The 11474-nt window shown below is 35.1% G+C and overlaps 1 protein-coding gene across 1 annotated transcript; it reads left to right on the forward strand.

Moving 5' to 3' along the window:
- Positions 1-2758: 2758 nt before the first annotated feature.
- Positions 2759-3190, forward strand: LOC137708982 (uncharacterized). Its single transcript, XM_068448133.1, has one exon. The coding sequence runs from the start codon at positions 2759-2761 to the stop codon at positions 3188-3190; it is 432 nt and encodes a 143-aa protein (XP_068304234.1).
- The last annotated feature ends 8284 nt before the right edge of the window (positions 3191-11474 follow it).

Genomic DNA, 11474 nt, shown 5'->3' on the forward strand with positions numbered 1-11474 from the left:
TCTGAATTTCTTGTAGTCTTAGCATACAATCTGATATAAAAACATAAATAGTGATGGGAAAACATGCTTCATGCTCCAGTTGACGGGACCTTTCGGCCATTGGACTCTTGCGTTCGACTGCGGAGTCGATTGTACGGAAGAAAAAAAAGCTCGGATACGAGAAAGTCTTCTCAGGCGTGGCCGACTGTGCGTCCTCTTCACATTATGTGGTCAAGTGTGGGACTTTGATTTTTTGGATTCAACCACTTCCAATCGACTCCATTTCTCTCTTTGACGGAGATTATGGGCAATTCTGACTGGATTTCTCCTGTGTCCGCTGACGTGCTCGAATTTGATTCCAACATCACTCAAAATATCCGCTATATCCTCATTCCTGTCTTATTCATCATCGAGTAAACTGCCAAATACTCCCCGCTCCCCCACCCGTAACCCTTAACTAGTGCGAGGCTGCCGATTTACCACTCCAGATGGTCCTGCAATAGCTAATTCTTTGATATTGTAGTCCTAAATCATTTGCCTTTAGGGTAGTCTCATTGCACTCCCATAAATTAAGGGGTGTAGTCAAACTAAGATTTTAAAGGATTTTAAAAGTGATAGATTTGATAGGATTTAGGAGGATTTAAGACTCCCTACAAAATTCATATGCATATGGATTTTAAAGAATTTGAATGAATTTGGTTTGTAGATTTTAGTGGATTTTCATATAATTTTTTTATTGAAAAAAAAAGGACAAATCTTTTCTCCTTGCCCTACTGTACTTGACAGCCACTTTATCCCCTCCCTTTTCGGGTTCTCTTTCACATCATTACGGCTCCATCTCTCTCTCAATTGATAGATGAACAGAACTTTGGTCAGCTTTTGAGCACTACATCATCAACAACCATCACCACCGATTGCCCTTTTGCTAGAGACATACAATGTAGTACTTCAGTAGTGCTTGTGGTACCAAAGACATTAAAAAATCAGACTGGCGAGAGAGTATTATTAAACAAAATCCTAGAAACTGTTACCTGCCTAATTAAGGTCTAGGGGTCATAATAATACAAAAAACTAGTATAAGAAACTGTTACCTGCTCCCTTGCACACCTTGCAGTCAACCAAGCCTGACTCTAACTTCATTTTTCCATTATTAACCAAAATCCTATATATATGATATATCCTTGAATGCTTCAAACTAATATTCTGTAGAATAGGGATCAAAGATGTTGAACACTACATTGGGTTCTAATCGTTGAGCATTGTCATGCCCCAACCTACGAATAAAGACTATTCACGAGTTAGGGTGTGAGCCATATCTTAGCTATAAAAATAAATTCTACAACCAAGACATGGTGAAAAAATTTACAATGAAATTGATTAATAACTAAAACACAATACATCACAGCACAAAATCTTACATGATAAAACTTGAGTTTACCACATATAATTTATTGAATACGCAGCGGAAATAAAATAGTACATAAATTAATTCACAACAAAAAGTACCAACAAAATAATAATTGAAATGAGTAGCTCTTGCAAATACATAAAATATATGCAATGAGATGCATGAATGTACTCACTCCCTTTTAATCCCATCAATGTTGGATTTATTCAACATAAATCAACCATAAATGATCTACTATATGTAATAGGAATGTATAAGTTGGAGATCAGTTAAGTTGCGATTTGATTTCCTTATATCAACCCTACATCAAGTGTCTTACATTATAAGTAGGTTTTGATTGAATCCTTAATAATATATGATTATGTTATTTTACTTGAGAGCCAAGAAATGAGAGTTTTAGTTTTCCCTTATGGACGGAATCTAAGACTTTGACTAGTATATAAACATCGGTCCCTGCTAACCCTAGACATGACAACTAAGGCTTCCCATAGAGCATTGTCATCAAGCTAGGAGTTCGCACAAAAGATGGTGTTTTCTCTCGATCACGGCAAACGTACCAGAGTTGGTGTTCTCTCAATCACGCATTGGTTGCATGGCTGTTGCACCTTCAACAAGTAAGTGCTTCATATAAATTTATATAATTGTATATCTTGTGTTTTGATCATACAAACAATATGGATAACAATTGGTATCAGAGCCATTGTTTGTATGGTTAAAACCAATAAAGAATCAATACCGCATATGTTTTCGATTGATCAACCTGCATGTATAAAGTTATAACTATATTTGATGACTATCGAAAACATTCAGTGTTTGCATAGTTTTTAATTCATGCCAGTTTTAACTGTTCTGCATGATCATTAGTACTTCAATACTTATAAGGTTGATATGGACATCATCTGCATAATTCAGTTAATCATATATTCAAGCTACAACCGTATATCATGAGAGATTGAATCATGTAGTAAAGTTGTTGTTCATAAAATTGCATTCAATATGATATAGAGACTGTTCTTCTTGCTCACAAGTGTTGATCATTGTTTTCTGGATCATATATGAATGGTATGACATGATTTATGTGCTATATCAGTAGTGAAGGTTCTCATCTTGCTCACAAGTGTTGGGAATCAACATGAAGGTAACTGGTATAACACATAAATCAGTGTCAGAAGACATATTGATTCATCTTGCTCACAAGTGTCGAATCAATTTCGTTTTTATAAAGTTTTTGGGATTGGTTTAATCAATGCATGCATGTTGTATATATATTCAGTGATAAATGCTGTGAACACTGTTCAGACCCTAAGTGGAACAAACTACAAAAAGTGGAAACAAGACTTGGAAATCTGTCTGGGATTAATGGATTTAGATATGGCAACAAGGGAAGATTCTCCTCCAGAACTTGCTGCAGATGCTACAGTTGATGTCAAAGCAAAATATGAAAAGTGGCAGAAGGCTAATAGAATTGCTCTCTTGGTGATCAAGAAGTCCATGTCTGATACAGTGAAAGGTGGCATCCCTAAGTCCGAGAATGCCAAGGAGTTCTTGGCATCTATTGATGAAAAATTCAAGGAATCAGATAAGGCAGAAATTGGGAATCTCATGAATGAGCTCATGTGCAAAAGGTATAATGGTATGGGTTGTGTAAGGGAGCATATATTAGAATTGCTAGATATTGGTGCAAAATTAAATGCTCTCAAGGTCCCTATGAGTGATCATTTCTTAGTTCATGTGGCACTTAACTCGTTGCCAAATGAGTATTCACAACTAGAAAGCACATACAATGCACAAAAGCAAAAGTAGAGTTTGAATGAACTGATTATGATTTGTGTGCATGAGGAGCAACATATAAGGCACAAATTTTTTGAAAAGAAAGTGAATATGGTGACTGACCACCATAATAATACTGCAAGGCAATATTACAACAAGGGGGCATCAAATCACTCCAAGCTAGGTGCAAACAAAGGTTCCAAAGCTATCAAAGGCAAGTGTTTTTTCTGCAAGAAGTGGATTGCCAAAAATACATTGCCAAAAATACAAAAAGTGGATTGACAATGGCAAGGGGAAAGGTAATGTTATGATTTTTAAAGGTGAAGTTTTAGTTTGTTTTGAAACAAATAATATTGAATATGCTAAGGATTCTTGGTGGATTGACAGTGGTGCTTTAATACATGTGACAGTGGTGCTTAAACCTTGAGAATTTGTGCTATGTACCTTCAATTCAAAGGAATCTAGTATCAGTTAGTCAGCTAGTTATGAAGAATTTTGTCTTTTCAATAAATGATAGTGGTTTTTCAATCTATAAAAATTCTCAGCTTGTTGGAAATGGTTTGCATGTTGGTGGGATGTTTAGACTGAATTGCAAAGAGTTAAAACATGTAGCACACATGGTCAGACAAAAGAGATTGAATCAAAATGAGACTTCCTCCACTCTTTGGCACAAAAGATTAGGGCATATTTCAATTGAGAGAATAAAGAACCTAAGTAAAAGTGGCATACTTCCACCACTTGAGTTTGATAATCCAGTTACATGTATTGAATGCATTAAATGAAAAATGGTGAGTTCACACAAGAAAGATGCAATCAGAAGTAATGGATTACTAGAGCTTATACACACTGACATATGTGGTCCTTTCCCTATGACTACGTATGATGGTTATAGGTACTTCATAACATTCATAGATGACCATTTGAGATATTGTTACTTATATTTGCTTACTGAGAAGTCCAGTGCTCTGAATGCTTTTCAAATTTACAAGGCTGAAGTTGAAAAACAGTTGGATAAGAAAATCAAAACTGTGAGGTCTGACAGAGGTGGTGAATACTATGGAAGATACATTGAACATGGAAGAAATCCAGGACCTTTTGCACTTTACTTGCAAAGTGAAGGAATTGTAGCTCAATATACAAATCCTGGAACACCACAACAGAATGGTGTATCTGAGAGAAAGAATCGTACCTTGAAGGAATTGTAGCATTACCAACTTGCCAATGTTTCTATGGGGTGATGCAATTAAAACTGAAAACTATATTTGCAACAGGGCACCAAGCAAGTCTGTCACTTCAACACCCTTTGAACTTTGGAACAACAGAAAGCCTAGCTTGTTACATTTGAGAATATGAGGATGTAAAGTAGAAGCAAAGGCATATAATCCTCATGAAAAGAAGTTAGACTCCAAAACAAAGGCATATAGATTTTATTGCCCTGGAAATTCTATGTGTTTCATTGAGACAAATAGAGTGAAGTTCATAGAAGAGATGATAAAGGGAGTCTCAAATCACAACTTGGTTTTTGAAGAACAAGATGAATCTAATTTACAAGAAAATGTAGAAGGCACTAGTGTAGAGACTTCAAACACAAGTCACAGTCTTCTTTTGCCACAAGCAAAATGATTTAATGGATGTCACTGATAACACCATAGGCAACATGGAAGAACCACATGTCACTAATGATGCTCCACATGAACCAGTACAAGTCACATAACCAATTCTTGAAGTCCTTGCACCTGTGCTTCGAAAATCTACAAGATTGAGGAAGTCAGCCATCTCAAATGATTTTGTGCTGTATTTGAGTGAAGCAGATGTTAATATTGGTGAATTTGCAACTTATAAAGAGGCTATAAGTGGATTACAGCAAGAATAGTGGGTGAAAGCCATGGAGAGTGAACTTGAATCCATGAAAAAGAATCAAGTGTGGGAACTTGCAGTGTTACCAAAGGGAGCAAAACCGATCGGATGTAAGTGGGTATATAAGACCAAGAAGGACTCCAAGGGAGAAATTGAAAGATTTAAGGCTAGACTTGTAGCCAAGGGATACACTCAACAAGAGGGAATTGATTACACTGAGACATTATCACCAGTCTCAGCAAAAGATTCATTCAGGTTTGTAATGGCTTTGGTGGCTCACTATGATCTTCATTTACATCAAATGGATGTAAAAATTGCATTCCTAAATGGCACTTTGGAGGAAGAAACTTATAGGCGACATCTTGAGGGATTCATTGATGCTGATGGTAAGGAATTGGTCTGCAAACTCAAGAAGTCGATTTATGGCCTAAAATGGGCCTCAAGACAATGGTACTTGAGGTTTGATGAAGTCATGCAATCACACAGTTTTATTGAGAATTCTAAAGATGAGTGTATATATTTTAAATCCAGTGGGAGACACTTCACCATATTGGTGCTTTACGTGGATGATATTCTCATAGCAAGCACTAACTTGACCTTGCTGCATGAAACTAAAATAATACTCAGTGACAACTTTGAGATGAAGGACATGGGTGAAGCCTTTTATGCCTTGGGAATCGAAATCACTCATGACAAAAACAGAGGACTACTTGGGCTATCATAGAAGGGGTATATTGAGAAAATACTCAAGAGGTTCAATATGTCAACATGCAGTGGTTGTGATGTACCAGTAACAAAAGGGGATAAGTTGAGTAAACTGCAAAGTCCCAAAATTGAAGCTGAAAAGCTTGAGATGAATGATAAACCAAATGCTTCAGTTGTAGGGAGCCTAATGTATGCACAAGCATTCACCAAACCTAACATTGCTTTTGCATTCAGTTTGCTGGGGAGATATCAGTCAAATCCTGGACATGCTCATTGGATTGCAGCAAAAAAGGTGCTCAGATATTTGCAAAAAACCAAAGACTATAAATTGGTATACAAGAGAAGTGATAAGCTCGAGTTGGTTGGCTACTGTGATTCAGATTTTGCAAGATGTCAAGACTCATTGAAATCAACTTCTAGCTACATTTTTATGATGGTAGAAGGTGGAATCTTGTGGAAAAGTATGAAACAAAAGAACATAGCGGCATCTACCATGATGGCAGAATACATGGCCTGTTTTAAAGCTACTTCCCAGGCAGTATGGACTGGAAAGTTTATAGAGGGAAATAGAGTTCTCAATATTGTCATAAATCTGTTGCAGATATTTTGTGACAATACTGTTGCAGTTTTCTATTCAAAGAACAACAAAAGGTCTTCTGGGACCAAACACATGCATATCAAGTACAAGTTGATTAGGGAAAAGATTAAGCTTCATAAAGATTAGCTATATTGATATTGCATCAATGCTTGTAGATCCCTTGAACAAGCCACTTTTAGTCATGTCTTTGAAGAAGCATGTAGAAAATATGGGATTGATCTCGAACTTTGATATGCTGAGTTAGTGGGAGTAGAAAATTGTTTTTTAACTGCAGTAAAATAAGTGAGCTAAACTCACTGAGCTTTGAGTTTCGAGATGTGGTTTGTTTCCGAGGTTAGGTTTGGAATGGTAAAAAGTTTACATTGGTAAACATGTAGACCGTTTAAAAGCATAAGGTGTGACTTATGAAAGTTACGATAAAGTGGACCTGAGATGATACAGAGTAAGACAGTTCTTGAGTTAAAGTTCATCTTTAGATCATAATCTGATGGTTTTCATGTGAATGGTTGACTCGGTGTATGTGATTATGAAGGTTTTGAGATGAAATATCTTTACAACCTTGTTAATCTTACATTGAGAAGTCCATTTGACAGAAATTTGAATTAAGGATGGGATTGGATCGCAGTGATATGGCCATTAAAGAAACAATGACCTCTGACATATGTTTTGAAGCATGATCATTACAATTAGTAGATCAAGTGGGAGAATGTTGGATTTATTCAACATAAATCAACCATAAATGGTCTACTATATGTAATAGGAATGTATAAGTTGGAGATCAGTTAAGTTGCGATTTGATTTACTTATATCAACCCTACATTAAGTGTCTTACATTGTAAATAGGTTTTGATTGAATCCTTAATAATATATGATTATGATATTTTACTTGAGAGCCAAGAAAAGAGAGTTTTAATTTTCTCTTATGGACGGAATCTAAGACTTTTTGGCTAGTATATAAACACCAATCCCTACTAACCCTAGACACGACAACTAAGGCTTCCCATAGAGCATTGTCATCAAGCTAGGAGTTCGTAGAAGAGTTGGTGTTTTCTCTTGATCACGACAAACATACCAGAGTTGGTGTTCTCTCAATCACGCATTGTTTGCATGGCTACTGCACCTTCAACAAGTAAGTGCTTCATATAAATTTATATAATTGTATATCTTGTGTTTTGATCATACAAACAATATGGATAACAGTCAACACATACCTAAGGCACCCAAGCCTGCACGTCTTATACCATGCTTATACCACTTGGTTTTGAATACCTTAGAATATGAGTTAACTCCCGTTCATCCCTTAACCCAATTTTTGTAATTAAACTCTCAATTTCCACTTTATTAAACAGGTACTTCCACCGATGCCTAATTGTATATTCAAGCCCTTCCCTTGACGCCTGACATATACAAGATTTCATTATTTTATAATCAACGAATTTATATATTCAAGCCCTACATCCTACTCCTGACATATACAAGGTTCATTATTTTATTTTCAAGGCAAACTTCAGCCCTTGAATATCCTCACAACGCAAACACTTTACACAACTCAACACAACTCTTTTTCTTGCTTTGCATGAATGTTTATGTATATGTCATGTTCATATAGATACCAATACCTACATTTTATCTAACAAGCCTGCAAGTTTCAATATAAATCAATTTGATTAGTAACAAGAGTAATATAATCATAATATTAATAAAATAATAATATTTAATGTAAATGATAAGCAATATGTTACCATTTCCTCATTTTTTTATTGTTTCAATTTCATTTCCTCCCTTTTGTTCTCTTTCTTCCTTCACCACTTCCCCTTCCTCTTCTTTAATATAGCTGAAATTCTACATATATAATAGGAGTCGGATTGCTGAAAAACTTCCATGAAAAGGAGAGAAAGAAACTGGAGATGTTGGCCATGCAAAAAGGATGGCAGAGAAGGCTAGCTCAACTGAACATCATCTGTTCGAACTGGGGTACAAGTCAGAACATAGGTTGGATTGTTGTGGTTTTTGGATGTGTTATAGATGAGATGATAAGGAACAACTTTTGTGAAGGAAGTGTTTTTATTGGAGCTCTAAAAAATGGGGTTTTGGTGCTCATAACATGGCTGTCCAGTTTTCTGCGGGATAGAGACTGAGTTGGTATTTTAAACATATTGGACGATCGCACTGTTGGATTTTCCTGAAAGTTGGATATATCATGGTAGACAGACAGACAAACAACTCTCATGAAGAAAGTACTATGATGTAATCTATGGATGATGGTGTTTTGGGCTCTTAAATAGGCTGGACGAATTTCTAGTTTTTTGGATATCTTTCTTTTGATAGATGAAAATGACGGTGAGTTTGGTGGAGATTTGTTGGGTAAGGTCTCATGTATTTTTTCTGGGATTTGTCTCACACTTTTTGTACATCATTCTCAGGGGAAATAAATAGAGATTTTCGATAATTTGGTGGAAGTGCTTCTCATGGCAATGATCTCCCAATGTAAATGCATAAACAACACAAGATTTAAATGGTTCGCCAAATCGACTACATCCACTCAGGTTTGTTTTCATTGTATTTCACTATATATATAAGGGACTTACAAATACAATGAAAGATGGCTTAAAGCCCTAAGAACATTTTAAAGAAATATAAGAAGCTAATATGAAAGGGAGAATTGCTTTCTTGTTGGAGTGGTTCCTTCTTCTTCTTTTTTTCTTCTTCTTCGTCTCTCTTTTTCTCCATGTCTTCCATTGGTTCTTGCTCCTTCCTTTATAAAGATTGCATGACATCTTCATCTCCAAAATATCTCCCAAGTGTGCTAATAGAAAGAAACCAAGTGTGGTGCCAATCATTAGACATAAAATGTGTTCCAATAACAAAGCAACAAGTGTTGTCCTAATGATTAAGAATGATAAGTGTTCAAGTGGCAAATCAACAAGTGTCTAGTTAATTATGAGCAAATGAATATCATGCAAGATGTTCCTTGCATCAAAAGCCACGTCCAAACTCTAAGGAATATGAATCCCACCCGTTCTCACCTCATTGGAAGATTTGGAACAAAATTGAATAGAGAATATTGTAGCCAAATGATTAAGATTCCTCTTAACCTTGTGAATCATCACTCTAAAACCACAAAATATTGCCAACTCATGCAGTTAGTCACACATATAAGCCAAAGGCTTCCCACCTCCACATTTTGGAGTGGTGAATAATCACCAATCATTAACTCCTAATGATTACAACTCCACCTCAACCTATCTAGAGTAGTGACTAACCCCTCCTCTTTATTCTCTAATGGTTGCCAAAATGCCACTTAGCCTTTGTGAGAAAAGTAAAGCCAAACTCATCATAATCTCCTTCTCCAATTCAAACTAAAAATATCTCTAATTACATATGAACATGAAATACTACTAGCTAGTTTTTGAAATAATTTGTAGCAAAAACTATTTTACATTGAAACTATTTTACATATCGAAAGTAGGTTCTTGCATAAAAGAAATCTAATAAAATCATTACGTAAATAATTACCCACACACACACACACACACACATAACCATTTTTTTTAATACGGGGTATTACAAGCATCAACGTGATTCCCCTTTGACTCAAGAACTCATAAAAAAAACCCAGCTCAGATTGTGTACAATACTGTGAAATGCTTACAAAAAGAGATTCTACCAAAGTATATGGTGGTACCTGTGTGTGGCTGGGGTTGGTAGAGATTTGAGGACTGCCTAGTATTTTAGAGTCTTTTAAAATCCTCTCAAATCCGAGTTTGACTACACCCCTAATATACAATCATCTTGTTACTTTTTCAACGAATTCAACAGTCATTATTTTAATTAACTATATTATGGTAGCAACAATCCGCTGTTTTCAGTCTTGATAAATTTGTACCTACAAAGCAATCAACACTTTTAATCAAATACCAAAGCCTCACGTTGAATCATTGATGCCTAAGTTAGTTTTTCTAGAAAGAGTAAGTGTTTAAGGCTTATATTCTTAGCAAAAAACTTACCGAAACTTGGAGGTGATGAGGGTATTTATAAGAGGTAGTGGCATGCCATGCTGAAGGTTTTGTCCTATACATGACAGCTTCCTATTGGCTAAGTTATGTGATGTGCAAGGAAATGGTATTTCCAAGATATTAATTAGGAGATAATATCTTAATGGGAATATCCCAAATTGATTGAGAGTCCTACCTATTTAATGAGAGTAGTCTTGTCTTACTTGAGTAAAAGTTCACATGTCGCCTCCATGATTTTTGGGATTATTTTTTGTTCCACAAATGCCCCCACAGATGTTAAAAATAATTAAATATTTTATTAATTGTTTAGTCATGTGACACAAGTTGGCAGCCATGTCATGTATGAGATTAAAATAAAACAATAAGTAAATGTATGAAATTGAAATGTTTTAAAGATTTTTTATGAGGTTACAATTGACTTTGAGGAACTAAAATGTAATTTAACTTTATATTTACTATAGCAGATGCACCCAATACACTCGAGTTCAAAGCCCTACTACAGTTTCAATTAATTAAAAGTAAAATTAGTTTTGTTAGACCATTTTCATTAGTTTTCTAAATATACTAGCTAACATGTTATTGTACATCCCTCCTAAAACAATTATATATATTTTTTGATTAATGCACCGTCAGTAGCCTTGATGAGATGTCATGTGTCTCATATTCAAACTTGGTAACATACGACACACACACACACACACACACACACACACACACACAATAAACGTGAGGATTTATGCGTTAATTTAAGAAACACTATAATAAACATGATATTCTGGTCTCACCGAATATGGGATTCCAAATTTAGGGTAATAAATACCCTCTTATTATGGAAACAAGATCATCTTCAAGATCATAATTTGAAAGTTCGTTGTGATTAGTCTGTTAATTTTGTTAAAATTTGGTTGATACGGCCACATAACTAAATTACTCAATAAAAATATAAACCCATGTTGGCGCACACCAAAATTATACAAATCATTGGGAGCGTTTACAAAATTTAAAAAAAAAAAAAAAACAATTAAAAGTTTCACATATTTGTAATTTTGTAAAATTTCAATAAAAATTTGAAAAAAAAATGTTAAAAACTAACATGCAGCCAAATCATGAAATCTAAGATAAAAGCTTTCTTGTACCCAAA

The sequence above is a fragment of the Pyrus communis genome, chromosome 11 (assembly GCF_963583255.1).
Source record: "Pyrus communis chromosome 11, drPyrComm1.1, whole genome shotgun sequence".
NCBI lineage: Eukaryota > Viridiplantae > Streptophyta > Magnoliopsida > Rosales > Rosaceae > Pyrus > Pyrus communis.